Source organism: Tachysurus vachellii, chromosome 11, assembly GCF_030014155.1.
Source record: "Tachysurus vachellii isolate PV-2020 chromosome 11, HZAU_Pvac_v1, whole genome shotgun sequence".
Taxonomy (NCBI): domain Eukaryota; kingdom Metazoa; phylum Chordata; class Actinopteri; order Siluriformes; family Bagridae; genus Tachysurus; species Tachysurus vachellii.
Genome location: NC_083470.1, coordinates 15,158,431 through 15,178,398, shown reverse-complemented (window position 1 = coordinate 15,178,398; position 19,968 = coordinate 15,158,431). Strand labels below are relative to the sequence as shown.

The 19,968-nt window shown below is 37.3% G+C and overlaps 1 protein-coding gene across 6 annotated transcripts in view; it reads left to right on the top strand.

The window, feature by feature from the left end:
* LOC132853504 (citron Rho-interacting kinase) overlaps positions 1–19,968 on the top strand; it is a 53,494-nt gene that overhangs the window by 16,099 nt on the left and 17,427 nt on the right. For 5 of the 6 annotated variants that reach the window (XM_060881303.1, XM_060881300.1, XM_060881302.1 and 2 more), the window contains 11 exons: positions 4,317–4,426; positions 4,645–4,819; positions 6,249–6,446; positions 10,673–10,726; positions 12,163–12,360; positions 13,918–14,111; positions 14,183–14,318; positions 14,606–14,710; positions 16,072–16,212; positions 16,338–16,445; positions 19,605–19,803. In XM_060881303.1, coding sequence (XP_060737286.1) covers positions 4,317–4,426; positions 4,645–4,819; positions 6,249–6,446; positions 10,673–10,726; positions 12,163–12,360; positions 13,918–14,111; positions 14,183–14,318; positions 14,606–14,710; positions 16,072–16,212; positions 16,338–16,445; positions 19,605–19,803 — 1,618 coding nt within the window. The remainder of the gene's footprint in view (positions 1–4,316; positions 4,427–4,644; positions 4,820–6,248; positions 6,447–10,672; positions 10,727–12,162; positions 12,361–13,917; positions 14,112–14,182; positions 14,319–14,605; positions 14,711–16,071; positions 16,213–16,337; positions 16,446–19,604; positions 19,804–19,968) is intronic. The other variant, XM_060881304.1, reaches the window with a different exon arrangement.

Sequence of the window (19,968 nt, the reverse complement as noted above, 5' to 3'; positions counted from 1 at the left end):
AATTTTGAAAAGCTGTTAAAAGAAAGCGATCTTGATAAAGAAATTATTATTATGGGGGATTTTAACATCAACTGGGAAGACAAATCCTCTAGAAAAAGGCTCAAACAAATCACAGATAGGTTTGATTTAACACAAGTTGTTTGTCGGTCGACACGGATAACAAACTCTTCAAAGACACAAATTGACCTCATATTTACCAATAGGCCAGAAACAATTGTAAAATCATTTAATATGTTAACAGGCTTATCAGATCACAATCTAACTCTTATCACTAGAAAGCTAACCAAAAAACGTTTTTATCCTTGTGCTAAAGAAAATAAAGAAATTACTACAATTCCTAAAAGTAAATATCAAAACTTTATAGCTGCAGCTAATCAAATTCAGTGGAATGACATTTTATCTTTCGTTGATTATGAAAAAGACAGCCAAATATTTCTAAAAACACTTGAGAGAACTATTAAAGAATTCACACCTAAGATTAAGCTCAAACAACACAAAAATACTGTACCCTGGATAAATCCGGACATTATAAAACTCATGAAAGAACGAGATCAAGCTTTAAAAATAGCAAATAAAAATAAATCAACTCATGACAGAGGACGTTTCACCATGTTGAGGAATAAACTTGTAAGATCATTAAGGAAAGCAAAGGCAGATTTCTTTCTTACTTTAATTGAAAAATCAAATGGGAATGCTAAAATAATATAGAACCAGCTAAGAAAAATGTCAGGATATTGCCCCAAAGAACATAACACTTTAGAAATTAAAATAAATGAACAACTAACAAACAATATTTCGGTTGTAGCGGAGGCATTCAATCACTATTTTATTGATTCTGTGGCTAATATAGCAAGCTGTTTTACACCTAAGAACACATACGCTCCTCCAGTAGACACAAGTCAATCTGTTTTCAGTTTAATAACCATCACAGAATCAGAGGTATCACAGATCATTAAATCACTTAAACTGTCTAGCTGTAAAGATATTTTTGGTATGGATACAGTGATGCTCAAGGAGCTTAGTACAACAGTCACACGCCCCATTACCAAAATTATCAATTTATCAATTTCACAAATTATGTTCCCAAGTATGTGGAAATCAGTGGTTATTGTTCCTGTTTTCAAAAGTGGAGACCTTCATTCTATGTTAAATTAACCTAAATACCACACCCTATGCTCTCCACCCTATGCAGTTTGGCTTTAGAGCCAATTATTCAACCGAAACTGCTACTTGGTTCTTTACTGAAAATATTATAGCGTTGTTGGATCGAGGTGGGGTGGTTGGAACTGTGTTCCTGGACCTTAAGAAGGCTTTTGTCACTGTCAATCATAAAATCTTGCTGACAAAATTATGCAGTTTTAATTTTTCCTCAAATGCTTTTAAATGGATCGAGTCTTACCTCACTGACCGTTCCCCATATGTCAATGTCCAGTCAGTTAAATCAGCGGCTCTCAGTCTATCTACCGGTCTTCCTCAAGGATCAATTTTAGGACCTTTGTTGTTCTCACTTTATATAAATGACCTACCGACTGTCTGTCCAGATGTTTCTGTGCAAATGTATGCTGATGACACTGTAATCTATGTTCATGGTAGTAATATTTCTCAGGTAGCTGCGAAAATCACTAACTCTGTGGTTAATATTACAGAATGGTTGAAACATTCTTGCCTGCAGTTAAATACATCAAAAACAGTAGCAATGTTTTTCACCAAGTCTAACAATAAGTTCAGTGTTGAGCCAGATGTTTTTGTGTCAGGGGAAAGGCTACAGATCGTGTCAGAATACAAATATCTAGGAATTTTAATTGATTCCAAGTTGTCTTTTAAATCGCATGTAAAAAAGGTCAGTAATATAATCAAAATCAACCTCAGTAATTTTAGACACATTCGCCATCAAATGTCTACACAGGCAGCAAAAATGTACATGCACTCTATGATTTTTTCACATATCTCTTACTATTTGCCCGTTTAGTCACAGGCTAGTGTTACATCTCTGAAACCACTTCAATCACTTTACAAACGAACTGTAAAAATTCTGGATAAGAAATCGAACATTTCTCATTATTGTCCAATATTACAAAAATATAGATTACTCAGCTGGGAAAACATGGTAAAATTCTCAAATTTATGTCTTGATTATAAAATTATTCATGGTTTATCATCCCCTCCCCTCCATCAGTTTGTCAACATCCGAACAGCTGATCATAGTAGATAGAGTCCAAGTCAAGGCTTGGTGCAGTGAGGGGAGATTGGATCATTCCCTTTAGGAAAAGTGTATTTGGCCAAACTGCTTTTTCTGTTCGAGCTGCTACTGAGTGGAACCTTACCCCTATAAACATCAGAAACCTGAACACGTATATTACATTTAAGATCCAGTTAAAAAAGTGGTTTATTATTAACCAGAGCTGTCAACATTAGCTTAGTTTTTGACCTGCTCTTGTTGCCCCCTGATGGTTTTTTGTTTATTGTGTGTGTATGTGTTTATGTATTTGTCTGATATTTGTTTGATTGCTGGCATCTTGTGTTTCTAATGTACATTATAGCTACTTTTAGTACTTTTATTAAATGTATTGTAGCTTTATTGTTATTTCAATATGTACTGTACTTTTATTTACTTTTATTTTTTAGGGTGACTGTCTAGGGACTACAGGTGTAAAATAGCCATCTGGCTAACTCTGGCATATTGACAGAAATGTTTATTAATATGCATTGTCCCTGTAATAAATAAATAAATAAATAAATAAATAAATCTTAGGGAGAAGCAGGCAATGAGTCAGTTACTGGTTCTCTGGTGTCAGGTGACAGGAACAAGGTTTGGGAAGCTGCACTGTTGTCCTAAGGAGTGAGCAAGAATTGGGAGACCATGCTGTAGACCTCAGCCTTGACTTGGACTTAGAAGACTAACCACCAGCCTTTGCCAGGAGCTCAGTTGTGTGTGCCATGCTGGTAGCCTTGAGTGTGAGCACAATGTGTGTAGTCCACTATCTGGTACTCTGATTGGACTTGGTCCACAGACCTAGGCAGATCTTTTTGAGAGCAGACTTAGGGTAAGCTGGATTTGTATGGTGGAGGTCTGCTCTATCAGCCTCTTGAGGGAGCTCTATAGTGGAGGATGCCATATCTGCCTTAGGCTGGAGCTTTGCTGTGGAGAGAGCCCTGTCAGCCCCTAGAAGGATCTCTGCCGTGCAGGCCACCATGTTGGCTTCAGGCTCATAATAGGTTGAGGGTTCAGCCAACATGCAGGCCCTCCCCAAAAATGTCACCTGTCCCAAAATCTAATTAACATTGAAGGAAGAATCCTTTCAGAAGGTCTTAAGAGCCATCAACAAGGTTCTGGGGCATACATGAAAGTCTACTCGAGTAAGTGCACTGAGTTGAATAATGGCAATGTCATCCTGGCATTATGCTGTTTTCCATGCCTCCATGTTATCTGTGAGGTAATTTGTAATTTATGGTGATGCAATTTAAGATGGGTGCACCTGCAGTAAAAGCTGTATATTTTAAAGGCAGATAGACAAATTTCAAATTTGAATCAATATTGATAATGAGATACAGACAGAGGCAATGTACACAAAATAATAGTGGGGATAATCCAAAATACAGGAATAAATAAACAGAACAAGATTAAAAAAAAAAAAAAAAACAGAATAGCAACATAGAACAAAATGGCACGATAGTCCCAGGTGCAAACTCTGAAAACTACTTTTCCACAAGCACAAACTAATTACAGGGCAAACTGAAATTGGTGAGATCAGGAAACATGAGAGAGAGATCCAGTGATAGGAAATGGGTGGTGGGAAGTGGATCGAAACAAAACAAAACACACATGGTAACATAAAAGTGTGGAATGTAAAGTTCTGCTTTTATTTCTGAGTGACTGGTGGTGATATGAAATGGGAGGGATAAAATCAGTATTATATCTCATGGTTTCATTGATGATACTACTACTACTATTCCTGCTGCTGCTGCTGCTAATAATAATAATAATAATAATAATAATAATAATAATAATAATAATAATTCGGTAAGTTGCTGTTCAGAAGATCAGTAGCTACATTAGCAATTTATAATCTTTTTAGTATTTTAAACATAGAATTTCAAACACTTAGTTCATGATGAGTTTTCACTTCATAGTTATTTGTTGGTTAGTACTTGTTCAAAAAAGAAGAAAAAATGGATAATCTCAAATAAGCCTTATTAGAACATTTGTTAACTACAAGTAAGATGATGTTAGTATTAGGACTTATAGTGTTAGACTGCCAGCTCACTGATACAAGTCACCCGTGCTACTCATGTTAATAAGGTCTATACTTTTGCAGACTATCAGTGCTATGGAGTCGAAGATGTCCAGCATGGAGCAGAGGATTTCTGAGCTCTCTGAGGCCAACAAACTGGCGGCTAACAGCAGTATCTACACGCAAAAGAACATGTGAGTTCAGAGTGAAACATATGTTCACATCTTACAGTAATTAGTTTTGTATTTAAATGTATTTCAATTATAAAAGTGAGAAATTGTTTAATTATAGCTCATTTATGTTGTTGACAACTTTCAGAGTATTTTCTCTGAATATTAATGGATATATAAAGAATTTGAGGAAACAAATGGTTTATGACTAAGAAATGCCAATTTCCTCTTGGCCTTTCCAGGAAAGCCCAAGAGGAAATGATATCTGAACTGAGGCAGCAAAAATTCTACCTGGAGTCACAGGCAGGCAAACTGGAGGCCCAGAATGCTAAGCTAGAGGAGCATCTGGAGAAAATGAGTCAACAAGAACAAGCCAACAAGAGCCGTTTGCTGGAGCTGGAGGCCAGACTCAGAGAGGTGAGAGTTGCTATTTCACTGAAATTGCGAAAACAGAAATGCTATTTCACTGTTAAAATAAAATGTGAATTGGTGCACAAGGGCATAGTGAAAAGCCTAAAGATCTTACTTACTGTACAGTGGAAACCTCTAAAGATAGGCCTCTCATTTTCGGTACCTCTGTTATTATACAGTAACTATGTTTTTTAAACCTTAAGCTGAATGTTTGTGGACACCTGACTATTGCACCCCTCTGTGCATTTTGAATATCACATTCCAGATTTAGTCTCTGCTTTGCTGTTATAATAATCTTCACTGTTCTGGGGAGGCAGTTGTTTAGATTTTGGAACACAGCTTTGGGAATTTGCCAATATTTGCCCTACAGCATTAATGGTACCCAACAATGACATTTTGCAAGGAGGCCTGTGGCACAGTTAGCATTCGAGTTGAATTGAGAATAGGGCTTTGTGCACAGGCCACTTGATTTCTTCTATAGGACTCTACAAATATTTGGCCATATACTGTCCTTACATACATCTCCAAAAGTATTAGATGGGCAAAGTCAATTATTTTGTGTTTGGTATACAGTCAAGACATTTGGCACTAGAATTTCAGCTTTTCATAGATACATACAGTTGTATGTGTTAAACAATTTGGACCGTCAACTTTTTTCAAACCCACCCATTTTCTTAAATCATCAAAAATATTACAAAATGCTACTGACAGGCAATTTTTGTTGCACAGATATGCCCTGTTGGATTGAGTGTTTAAACTATTAGTATTGCTGAATGTTTACTCTTAGTCAGAGTCCTGAGTTTCACCTGTGAAGAATACATTTGTTGTTAAAAAAGGATGAACCAACATGAGGACAGTGCAGTCAATGGGAGAAAAGCCTATGTACAAGTATTGAGCATAGTGAGTACAACAATTTAGAATGCATTAAAAATGAAAGAAACCTACAACCAAACCAAGAGTTCAACCTAGCAGTTGATGACAAAAACATTGTTTAGCTGTATATAAAAAACAAACGCTACAGTCAGTGTCATCAGTAAGAACCTCCACAGGGCAGAGTTAAGGTTTAACCTTCTTCAAAGAAGACTTTATAAGCAGAAATATAGAGAACAAACTACAAGGTACAAACCATTCATAAGCTGTAAGAATTGGAAGCCAGTTTTGAATTCACAAAGAAATCGAGTATTTCTAAAAGCAAATTGAACTAAATGTTGGTTCCTTACAGTTTATATTAATCATCAAATTAATTTGTAGTGACACATGGAATACTTTAGCACACCCATTAATTACTGAGCTCAAACAATTAATAAGTTCTCTAATGAACAAAAATAATTTTTATAATGAAAGGGACTGAACATAGAAATAAGTTTAAACACAATAATAGAGACACTGTGCACACAATTGCTAAAAAAAAAAAAAAAATCCCTCTACCCTTTAGATTGGCCTGGAACACGAGGAGCAGAAGTTGGATTTGAAGCGGCAAGTTTCCGAGCTGACACTGTCATTACAGGAGAGAGAGTCTCAGATCAGCAGCCTGCAGGCTGCTCGCCATGCATTGGAAAGCCAGCTACAGCAGGCCAAGACTGAGCTAGAGGAGACCACTGCTGAGGCAGAGGAGGAAATCACTGTTCTTCGGGTAATATAACATTTATTAAGTTAAAAATAATTTTTGAGACCAAGAAATATAAATATGAAATATGTATGTTACCAAATAATATAGATTGATGCTTGAAAGTTTGTGACACCTTTAGACTTTTTGATAGATCTGTCTAAATAAGTCTTCATCAGAGGATCATACAAGTCCTAACAGTAAACAAAAAGAATCCTTTTAAACAAATAAGACAAAAATATAATAATTGGCAATTTAATTATTGAGGAAAATTATCCAGTACATCATGTATGTGAGTATCAAAAGCATGTAAACCTTTGCTGGTGCGACCCCCTCTTTTATCAATAACTGGAACAAAATATTTCTGGTAACTGCTGATCAGTCCTGCACATCGGCTTGGAGGAACTTTAGCCATTCCTCAGTACAGAACAGCTTCAACTCTGGAATATTGCTGGGATTCCTCAGATGAAATGCTTGCTTCATGACCTTCCACAAAATTTCTATTGAAGAAAGGTCAGGACATGGCCATTCCAAACCATTAACTTTATTCTTCATTAACCATTCTTTGGTAGAACAATTTGTGTGCTTAGGTTAATGTCTTTCTGCATGATCCACTTTCTTTTATGATTCAGTTCAAAGACAGCTGTCCTGATATTTAGGGCCCGAGCACCGAAAGGTGTGAACCCATATTGTTTTTGCTCGGATTTATTAGGGCCCGAGCACCGAATGGTGCGAAGCCCTATTGTTTTTCCTCGGGAGTATTATTAGGGCCTGAGCACCGAATGGCCCTATTGTTTTTCCTCGGGAGTATTATTAGGGCCTGAGCACCGAATGGTGCGAAGCCCTATTGTTTTTCCTCGGGAGTATTAATATTATTTTTTATTTATTTATTTTTTTTTCCCACACATTGGCCAATTGGGGTCCCTTAACATGCTCGAAAACTCTTGAAATTTGGCACACACGTCAGAGTCGCGCGACACTAGGATTGGACAAAGGTTGGAATACAGGCGTGGCAAGGGGGCTCTGTAGTGCCCCCTGTAATGCAAAAACAAACATTGGTGCACAGATCGGGCAATTATGTACGCACATGTACGAGAGTTGGTACGCATATAGATCTCATCGACCCGCACAACTTTCGCGCTCTAAACTATGAGCTCCGCCCAACAGGAAGTCGGCCAATTTGGATTGTTTTATAAGTGCATGCGGTGAACTTTTAAATACTCCTCCTAGGGCATTCATGCGATTGACATGAAACGTGGTGAACATGATGCCGAGACATTGCACTTGCTAAATTGCGAAGGGATTTTTGATATCTCGAACGTTGCTGCCATGGCGAGGCGACAAAATTATGGCGAATTCAGAGAAACAGAAAGTGTCTAATATCTAAAGCAAAAAATGTCTTATTGGGATGACACGCGGTGTGTATGTTCGGCCAAGGATTCCGATCGCATCGATGTGCCTATTGTGAATCTTGGACATAGCGCCACCAACAGGCACCAGGAAGTGTGTCAGTCACAACAGTTGCATGCGGTGAACTTTTAAATACTCCTCCTAGGGAATTCATGCGATTGACATCAAACATGGTGAACATGATGCCGAGACATTGCACTTGCTAAATTGCGAAGGGATTTTTGATATCTCGAACGGTGCTGCCATGGCGAGGCTACAAAGTTATGGCGAATTCAGAGAAACAGGAAATGTCTAATATCTAAAGCAAAAAATGTCTTATTGTGATGACACGCGGTGTGTATGTTCGGCCAAGGATTCCGATCGCATCGATGTGCTTATTGTGAGTCCCGGGTATAGCGCCACCAACAGGCCCCAGGAAGTGTGTCAGTCACAAAGGTGGATTTTTTTGTCAGCTGCATGTGGTAAACTTTTAAATACTCCTCCTAGAGGATTCATGCAATTGAGACCAGACTTGGCCACCATGACGCAGAGATATTGCAGATGCGAAATTGGGAACGGATTTTTGATATCTCAAACACTGTTGCCATGGCATCGTGTCAAAGTTTACTTTTATTTCAGACATATTTAAGGCTTTTGGCGTGCTTAGATGGCGTGCTTGAAATTTGACACATACATCACATTTGTCGGCTGTTAAGTGTGGACAAAAAGGTCAGACAAAGGTGTGTCTCTTAAGTGGCTCACTAGCGACCCCGTTTGTCTAAAAAGGTGGGGTTTCATTTACCTACAGTCCCCAAATGGGTCAGTAACAACATAAAATAGTCCACTGATATTTACCCACTTGAGGCACTTGCCCACCGTGCATTGTTTTCTGGAAGGCACTGTATAGCGAAGAACAAACGTGCGAAGGCCCGTCATCGCTACTTGCAGCTATATTTTTAGGGCCTGAGCACCGAATGGTGCGAAGCCCTATTGTTTTTCCTCGGGAGTATTATTTTTTATTTTTTTATTTATTTATTTTTTTTCCCACACATTGGCCAATTGGGGTCCCTTAACATGCTCGAAAACTCTTGAAATTTGGCACACACGTCAGAGTCGCGTGACACTAGGATTGGACAAAGGTTGGAATACAGGCGTGGCAGGGGGGCTCTGTAGCGCCCCCTGTAATGCAAAAACAAACATTGGTGCACAGATCGGGCAATTATGTACGCACATGTACGAAAGTTGGTACGCATATAGATCTCATCGACCCGAACAACTTTCGCGCTCTAAACTATGAGCTCTGCCCAACATCGCTTCGATCGCTTCGATGTGCTTATTGTGAGTCCTGGGTATAGCGCCACCAACAGGCCCCAGGAAGTGTGCAGTCACAAAGGTGGATTTTTTGACAGCTGCATGCGGTAAACTTTTAAATACTCCTCCTAGGGGATTCATGCAATTGAGACCAGACTTGGCCACCATGACGCAGAGATATTGGAGATGCGAAATTGCGAACGGATTTTTGATATCTCAAACACTGTTGTCATGACATCGTGTCAAATTTTACTTTTATTTCAGGCATATTTAAGGCTTTTGGTGTGCTTAGATTAACTTGAAATTTGACATCACATTTGTCGGCTGTTAAGTGTGGACAAAAAGGTCAGACAAAGGGGTGTCTCTTAAGTGGCTCACTAGCGCCCCCTGTTTGTCTAAAATGTGGGGTTTCATTTACCTACAGTCCCCAAATGGGTCAGTAACAACATAAAATAGTCCACTGATATTTACCCACTGGCTGCACTTGCCCACCGTGCATTGTTTTCTGGGAGGCACCGTATAGCGATAAAAAAATGTGCGATGGCCCGCCATCGCTGCTTGCAGCTATATTTTCCTTTTGAATTCGCTTGAAAAATTCAGAATTCTGTGTTCAATCAATGAAGACAGTCCCAAACCATGCTACTACAACCAACATTTTTCACAGATGCGGTAAGGTTCAACAATTTTTCTAGTTCCAAACATTTCTAATTTGGTCTCATCCAGCCACAAAGTATTTTCTGGCTTGTCCATGTAATCTTTAGCAAACCTTCTTCTTGATGTCCTGGCATGTACAACACTGTTATTCAGTATTTTCTGATGTTGGACAGATAAAAATTCAAATTATCCAATGTGAGATAGGCCTTTAGTTGATTAGATTTTACCCTGTATTTCTTTGTGACCTCACAGAATATTACACATCTTGCTCTTTGCTCTTCTTTGCTGGTTGACCTCTCCTAGGGAGGGTAACAGTGGTATTTATTCTATTTTACAAAATCTGGGCCCTAAAAAATCTCCTTTGTTCATTACATGATACACTCTCACAAACATGTGTTGTGAAGATCAAACCCCTGTACTTTAAAATAAACAGGGTGCTCCCTCATACCTGCCAACCCCTTGATTAAAAATCCCAGACTCACCTTCAAACTTACCAAATCATGAATATTGTATGTGCAATTGGATTATTTTCCCCAAATAAATAAATGACCATTCATAAATTTTTTGTCTCATTTGGTTAATTGGGTTCTCTCAGTCAACCTACAGGACCTCTGATGATGTTTTAGGGCGTTGAATGAAATGAAATATAATAAAAAAAATTATAAATTTATATATTTTCCATTTTAATGAGACCAAAATTAATTTGACAAATAATTTCCTTCAGTAGGAAGTTAAAATAACAATAACTTTGTCAGTGTTTAAATATTTATGGACATGAATGTATGTTTATAATGTTCATCCTGCATATTTGTGTTCACTATATTATTTAAACTCTGTATCTCTAGTTTTGTAACATGTTTTACATTTTGGATGTAACTGATGTGGCTTTCTTTGTTAAGGCTCACCGGGATGAAATCCAACGAAAGTTTGATGCTTTGAGAGACAGTTGTGCGGTATGCCTTTTATTTTTAGATTTAACTACACCTTGGGCCACCTTGTTTGTACTGTTTAATAGTCTATATTATATTAAAGGAACCGTTCAACATTTTTAAACCTTATAATTATGGGGCTGTTTGCAGAGTAAGCAGACATATTGTGGAAACATATTTGGTGTGAACCAGTTCATGCCACATGGCCTTTTGCAATCATTAACATGATCTGTTCTCAGTACTTTCAGTAGCTCAGAGCTTCCATGACAGAATAGACTTAGAATAATGCAGTGCGTCCTTTTTCTGGCTTACATTTTCCTACTTTGTGTTATAATTTATGTTATGTTTGAATTTGCACGCTCAATACCACTGCACGCTCTCTTAATACAGCCTAGATAGTGTATAATTTGTTGTGATATTATACTGACCTTTCTTTTTATTACTTATAAAAGCAAAAATTAAGTATTTGTTTTGGTGAATTTAATTCCATAGATGCCAAATTTCTTAGGGTTATAGCCATATTTAATATTTAAATAAATTTTAAAAGTAGCATTATCTGCAATACCTATGGGTTTCTCTTCACTGTTATCTAATCTATAGTCATCTTTCCCTTCTTAGCTTGTTGCCCTACTTTTACTGTCCACCCACACACAAGCTGTTTGAGTTTCTTCACCATGGCTCTAGATCAGCCAGTGCCACATTTTGTGACAGCTCTACCATGTTGCTTTATTCTGAAGTTTGTTCTCCTGTTTTCTGTGCATCATGAGTAGGGTTATTATGTGCTAATGTGCTGAGGGATCATTGACAAAATAGGACTTAATGTACATTAAGAGAAGTAATTGTATACTATATATTATACCCATTGCTATAAAAAAAATAATTAATGAGCTTCTTGCTATTGCTTGCTACCATTTTCTCTCTTCTGACCGGGTGCTAATAAAGATTTTCAGAGCAAATTTCATCCTGAATTTTTTCATATTTACAAATTTAGAATCTTTTATTCTATTTTTAATATATATTTTATTTTATATTCTACATTAGTAGTTAGTGGCGTTTATCATGATTTTTTGCATCATAATTTTGGAAATAGGTCTTACATTTATATATGTAAAAGACAGCTTTAAGAGAGAGAGAGAGAGAGAGAGAGAGAGAGAGAAGGGCAGATAAGATGTTCAGTTTACAGAGATTTTGGACAATCACAAAACGGTAGAGGATATTACACTGTATGTAATGATTTTACTGTAACTGTAGTGTTTCCCTATGTTCTACATACTTTAAACACATAAAAGTCCCAGTAAAATCATATTATTCAATGATTAGTATGAATTATTCAACACTCAACACTCAACATGATAACTTACAGAAATATACCAGAAAAGACCCAATACTCTATAAGAAACTGTGATACTGATTTGTCCATGCTGTAAATATCTCATATTATCTTGTCTACTTATGTTAAGGTGATCACTGACCTAGAGGAGCAGTTGACACAGTTGACACAGGAAAATGCAGAATTAAACAGGCAGAACTTCTACCTGTCCAAACAGCTGGATGAAGCCACAGATGAAAATGAGGAGAGACTGCAGCTTAGCCAAGAGGTTGATCGGTTGCGCAGAGAGGTGGCTGACAGAGAGATGCACCTCAACAACCAGAAACAAGTAAACACACACATACGTATGTACATGCACACACATACAGAATCCATTTTCTTCATTTATAATAATTGTTTTGTAATAGATTTTATTTTGTTATAGAAATAACTAGGGGTGATTGACAAGGGAAATTTGACAAATTAGAAAATAAAGCAAGATACTTCCTTTCTTCCTTTGTTTCACAGGAGAGAGAAAGCAAGAGAGAGAGAAAGAGGGAGAGAGAGAGAGAGAGAGAGAGAGAGAGAGAGAGAGAGAGAGAGAGAGAGAGATTAATGAGCTTCCTGCTGTTGCTTGCTGCCATTTTCTCTCTTCTGACTGGGTTCTAATAAAGATTTTCCGGAGAACAAATTTCATCCTGAATTTTTTTACATTTACAAATTTTGAATCTTTTATTCTATTTTTAATATACATTTTATTCTAGATTCTATATTATTAGTTACTGGTGTTTATCATAATTTTTTGCATCTTAATTTTGGAAATAGGTCCTACATATATACATTTTTATATTTTAAAAGATTGCTTTAACAGCTTTAAGAGAGAGACAGAGAGAGCGAGAGAGAGAGAGAGAGAGAGAGAGAGAGAGAGAGAGAGAGAGATGGAGCGGTTGCATGTGTGTGTGTGGGAGGCGGTTTGTGTGGGTGTGCACTGTCTCAGTGCTATCTGTTGTATAACATAAGCGAATAGTAATCATAGGCACTTGTGGGAAGCAGAGATGTGTCATCCACACTCTCAGGAACCCTCTGCTCAGCTTTGTTGGACATTGCAAGGGGCACTTATACATGGATATATTTGGTATCCTCTTTTCACATTTATTTTCTCTTTCTTTTTTGCTTATTCTTTGTCAATTTGGTGCATTAGGATTAGACTATACTGTACATAAAAACTGTCACAGAGCTGCCCAGTTACACACAGTATATCTTTAAGTGTTATGATCTTGCTGGGGGTTTAAAGACCACTAGATGTATAACTGGGACATTGTGATGCAGTAATAATAATAATAATAATAATAATAATAATAATAATAATAATAATAATAATAATAATAATAATAATAATTTCTGCTTTTTCCTTATAAATAACTTGAGACTACTCTGAATTACTGGCATAAACATCTGTAAAAATCTCCTGTTCAATAAAGATAGCAGAGTCAGGGTAAAAGAGCATGGGTATTTTTTTTTTTAAGTTGGACTTGTGCCCTTGGCATAGTAGAAAAACAGTAATGTAAAATTTCAAAACAAACCATGTTGCAGCTTTACAGCTCACCCACGGCAGCCTGCTTTCTCTTTAACTAAAACACACACACACACACACACACACACACACACTCCTCAGGGAGAGAGAGAGTTCAAATAAACATAAGTGAGACACTGTTAATTACTTATCTATCTTGCTACCTTGTATCCAATACACCTCCCTCTCAGTGCTTACACCCAACTGTCACATGCTGAATTTAATGTCACAGACTGCAACACCTCATATTACCTCTTAATTACTTGATGAATAATCAATAAGTCAGAATGAATTAGTAATCTGTGAGTGGGTGTTTTGTATGTGTGTGTATAGAACATAGAGACCCTGAAGACTACATGTACCATGCTGGAAGAGCAGGTGCTGGAGTTAGAGACACTGAACGATGAGCTGTTGGAGAAGGAGAGACAGTGGGAGAGCTGGAGGACAGCGCTGGAAGAGGAGAAAAACCAGGCTGAACGCAGGGCTCGAGAAATACAGAGACAGCTGGACAATGAAAAACAGAATAGGTGACAATGCACAAATACACTTATGCACATATTTTAATGTCAAGTTCACTGACATGCATTGTCCTATTCAGGTTGCGTGCTGACCAGCGGAGCTCCGAGTCTCGTCAGGCCATTGAACTGGCAGTAAAGGAACACAAGGCTGAGATCCTGGTGCTGCAGCAGGCCTTGAAGGATCAGAAACTGAAAGCAGAAGGGCTTTCCGATACAGTATGCTGTTGAATAACACTATTTTTTTTCATTTGTTTCATGAATTCATGCATTCAGATTGTTGCAGTTATTTTTCATAATTTCTTTTCTATTTTTACCTGAATAAATCGACAGCAGAATGATATAAATTAATGATTTTCGTCATTGCTAATTACTTTTATTAATTAGTTGAGTTAAAGCATGTGAACATCAAAATGTTCCAGGTGGTTGTACTCCTCAGAATGATTTATCTAGTATTTTGAATGAAAGGAAGAGAATGAATGCTACGCTTCCTTACTTTCCTTTAGCTGAGTGACCTAGAGAAGAAACACTCCATGCTGGACATGAATGCACGCAGCTTGCAGCAGAAACTGGAGACTGAGCGAGAGCTTAAACAGAGGCTGGTGGATGAGGTACTAACTATCTGTTTTAGTGGGTAGCTAATTATTAGACAATACTATCACAGCAATTGCTGAGAGAAGACAGAACTCAAGATTCAGCAGTGATGACATAAGGTACATTAACAGATAGACAGTGAAATGTGAGCAAAACCCTTAACCCTCAATTGCATAAAAAAGTTGTATAAAATGAGATAAAATATAAGTCACTCTGGATAAGGGTATCTGCAAATGCCGTACATAAGTGAGTTGGAGAAAAATGCATCCCATAATAAATCTCATTATTTTCACTTCATCCCATCCCTAAGTAAACAAAAATAAATTGAACCATATGCATAAAATAGTTAAATGATTCCCACTGTAGATGAATGAGGTTTGCCATTCTGAATAGTCTAATACTGCCATTTTAGTTACACAGGAATTTAGTACAGTAATGATGTGAATATACATTCTTGTACCATCATTTAATAGTAATATCAGTAAAATACAGTTATTATTGTAAATATATCTTACAGAAAGACACTGCTCAAAAGATAAAAATAACACTTAAATCACACATTGGATCTTGATGAACAATGGAAACCAGAATCATCAACCCAATCAGGTCTGGATCCAAAGTCATAACGAAAAAGTTAAAATCTTAAAATTACAATCTGATTCAGCTTAACTTAATTATAGCAACTCATAAAGAAGGTCAGTAGTGTGTCTGGCCCCCACCAGCTTGTTTGCACTTCTGAAAATATTCCTACAGTATGAGATGGTGGATTGTGTCCTGGGAATCTCCTTCCAGAACTGGATCAAGGCATTTTGACTGATTTACAATCACTTGATGATTTCAGGTTGGACAGATTGGTATCCTTAAAGTTTGAGCTTGTATATGTTGCTGTACAGTATATATACTTTAATCACTTCAATCTCATTTTATAGTTTCTTTTCTGTACAGAAAAATAGTAAAAAAAATAATTGTAGTATATAATTAATGCATATAAACAATAAAATCCAGGAAACAAGCATTTGTCTTCATAGATTAATGAGACACCTTTATATTCACTCAAAGTCACCACACAGATTCAAACAAGTAATAAATAACATAACTGTATTAAATAAAAGTCATATAAAACTTAAAAATAGGAAGATCAGAAGCTGTCTGTTTCTGGATCAGGCTCATTATACTGATGATGCAATTCATGATGGTAGCAGCAGAATGAATTCAAAAGTCTACAGAAACATTTGATATAAAATTTCCAGAGAAATGCATCCAATCTAATTGAGAGGTACTTTAACATGCAATAAGACAATGACCCAAAGCAAGCTGATATACACTAAAGCAGAAATCTCCCCTGGTTGTGTTTTTATGTGTACACATTTTTGTGCAGCAAGCAAAGCTTCAGCAACAGCTGGACATGCAAAAGAGCCATATTTTCAGACTGACACAGGGCTTGCAGGATGCACTGGACCAGACAGACCTACTAAAGACTGAGAGAACAGATCTAGAGTATCAGCTGGAAAACATACAGGTATAAACCCGAAATATTCATGAATTCCTGACTGAAAGTGAGATTAATCAAGATCTTTTCAAATTCAGAACCAAAAACAAAATCTAGTGATTTCATTAAAAACATTTGTGCATAAATTCTTTCAGGCAGCATATTCTCATGAGAAGGTGAAGATGGAAGGCACCATCACCCAACAGACCAAGCTTATAGACTTCCTGCAGGCCAAGGTAGACCATCCCTCTAAGAAGAAAAAGGTCAGAGTCTGCTGGGCATTTGTCTCATTTCCCCACCAACTAATTGCTTGCTGAAAATGCTTCTCACTGAAGCCTTTAACAATTGTCCCTATAACCACATAAGTGTGGTCTCTACAACCACATAAATGTGGTCTCTACAACCACATAAGTGTGGTCTCTACAATCACATAAGTGTGGTCTCTACAACCACATAAGTGTGGTCTCTATAACCACATAAGTGTGGTAAAAATTTTGCATGACCATGGTTCATTGTGTCATGAAGCAGACAGAAGGACACAAATGCAAGTTTTCTGGTTTTAGTAAAAATCAGTGTAACAGATTGTAGAACACAAGCACAGGAGAGCTGCTCTCTTATTTAATACTCAGCAGAGGTATGGTGTGGTACAATGAGCTGAAGAAAGCTATGATACAAGTATAAGTATAAGGCATACTTCCTTTTGGCAGGGTTCAGCATTCGGCTCATGTTTAGGACCGGGAGCTCTTTTCAGTGTAAAAAACGATATCTGAGTGGAGGTCTGTGTGGATGATGATGGGCAGGTTGAATATGGGATTCCAAAAGACTGGGAAACTAGTGAGGGCCTTCTTGAATTTCTAAAAACGTCCACTCCAATGTGCTGGTCCGTTTCTCCAGGAAACTTTCTTGGGTAAATGCAGGAGAAATAGTAAGAACCAGTGGTGAGGGCTCAATCCACTTTTTTACTACATTAATATAGTTTGTCTGGGTGTCTTATCCAGCTGCTGCGGTCAGTAGTCCACTGGTCCTACCCTCTCAAGGACTGTGTACAGGCCCTGCCAGTCAGCTAGAAACTTACAGACAAGGAGGAGGACAAGGACAAGGAGGAGCACTTGGTTGCCTGGGTGGGGGATGGGGTGGGGCAACCAAGGGTGCATTTATACTGACTTAAGCACTATTCGGACGGGACAGACAAGAAAACGCGTTTTGGAAAAAACATTTTCGGCAATCACAGACATTCGCATTCGGACGGGATTAGGTTTCTCAGAGGAGCGCCGATTTTGCTGAAAAACAGTAGGTAATTTGCTCTGGAATTTTTACACAGGTCGTGTGATAAAAAGACAGACATGACAGATTCGGACAGGATTAAAATCAGTCTGTGAAACTGAAATTTCTCTAACGACCCCCTGTAAAACTAGTCCCGTACGAATAGTGCTTTATTCAAGTTTTAGTCGACTAAAAGTCTTTTAATTTTAGTCTAGTTTTAGTCAAAAAATTGTAGCTTGACCACATCTGTTTGTAAGTTTGGAATCTATTGTAAGAATAAATACGAGGCCTCATTAAATGCAATAATAATCAGGAACACAAGTGTTATAGTGGAAATAAATAACTTAATGAAAAGCCTAAGATCAAAACTGTAGTTGTATATATATATATATATATATATATATATATATATATATATATATATATATATATATATATATATATATATATATAAATTACCAACTTAATGCAAGTTATACATGGTATTGCACACACCATTATTGATGATATTTGGAGCAATATTACATGTAATTGTTAAACTTGATTCCCTTACATATACATTTGCTTTTAAGCCTAATTATTAATTTTGATTATAATGTGATTGTGACAGGGGCGTGGGAAGAGGTTTCAGGTTGGGGTGCTGAGTTTTTTCTGTCACCACTTTTGAATAAGAAACAATATCAGGGCTATAAAACTTGTCAAAACTCCGGGAATCACAAAAGTATCAGTGAGAAGTTGAGAACACTCGTTTAAACAGTGCATACACTCGAACATTTTTTACATTATTGATGCTGCTTTTAATCGTAATGCAAAGACCGGTCATCGGGACATAAGCTGTCATGTACAATAAAAGAGCCTGCGCAGCGACAGGAATTATAATTTAACTCAAAAAGCTGCCTAGACCTAGGGTGTACTTGCGCTCAGGATTTTTATTTATTTTAATTATTTATTTTTTGAGCGGCGTGTGGACGAATTCTTTCTACGCACACACTATTTTATTTCTTGATAACAGACCGCTGCGAACTATAACACACCGTTGCCATGAAAAACAGAGCGTTGACAGCAGAGACAATTGTAGATGAAAATGAAGAGATTTTATCTTAGTTTTTATTTTATACAAAACATTTTCGTCTCCTCTTTTTTCGTCAACAATAATGCATGTTAATTTAGTCTTAGTCTAGCGTTTAGCGTTTTTGGACAGTGGCGCAGTCTTGTCATCGTCTCGTCTTAGTCATGAAAAAAAGGTTGTTGACGAACATATTTCGTCTTGTCTCGTCTGACGAAATTAACACTATACTGAATATTAGCATATAGATTCATGCCAATGCAGAATCACAGTTGTGCACATATTCAGAATAACCGCACTATTGCTTGTTCAATATTATGTTTAAAGTTTATTTTATTTGTAGACCACATTTTACACAACCGAATTTGACCAAAATGCTGTACATCCAGCCGTAAAAGAGTGAAACAACACAAAGGAATAAGACAGCACACACCTCTAAACTATGTTAAATGACAAAAAATAAAAATATATTTTAAGACTAGATTTAAAAACAATGTTGGGGACAGCCTCACTGACAATGGTAATGAATTCCAGAGCTTAGGAGTAGCAACTGCAAATGCTAGATCACCTCAACCAAGTTATCTGCAAACCTAAGGGACCTTGATGCCATATAGATTTAGTATGGTCAACATACGGTTTAACAAGGACAAGATATATAACAAAGGCTTGGAATCCTTACAGAGAAAGTGCTGAAGCAGTACATCACAAAGTTACTTACAAAGAGTCTGTTTCAAAGGAATTGTGTGACTGCAAATAAGTGAGTTCCATAAGTAATGAGTTGAGCAGGCCAGGCATGAGTTTCACTTGAGCTCATATGATATGTTTTTGAGCTGAGGACCATTGAAGCTGTAGTCTGCAATTTTGGGAGCTGCACACTTACATTGTCATATTCTAATTAGCCTGCATGTATGTCTTTGCCCAAGCATCAGAACTATACAAATATGTAAGATGCATAGAGAGAAACCAAATTTGACTGAATATCTAAATACATGGACAGTCTAGCTAAGTGAGGTTATGGTTAGGATTTTTTTCAAGCATATGTCAATAAATCATTGAGCCTGGGCGGTTCACTCTGGCTTTGCTTTGTGTGCAGGGAATCTTCGGTGGCAGGCGTCGGGAGGACCTGCTGGCTGCGTTGGCAGCCCAGAGTCAGACCCAGACAACCTCTGTGCCTGTTGTAACACCAGTGCCCCTGCAGTACAGTGATATGAAGGCAGCGCTGGATAAAGAGCGTGCCCGTTGTTCTGAACTAGAGGAGGCCCTCCAAAAGACACGCATGGAACTTAGAGAGGGTGTGATGTAGTTTACATAATCATAAGAAGATAACATAAAACGGTTATTTCAGATTATTAGAGCTGTGCAAAGTAAATATTTTGGCCTTAGTCATAAAACATTTAATGGTCATTGATCAAGATGTTCAAACAAATGAAATACTTGCAATCAATAAATGTGTATTT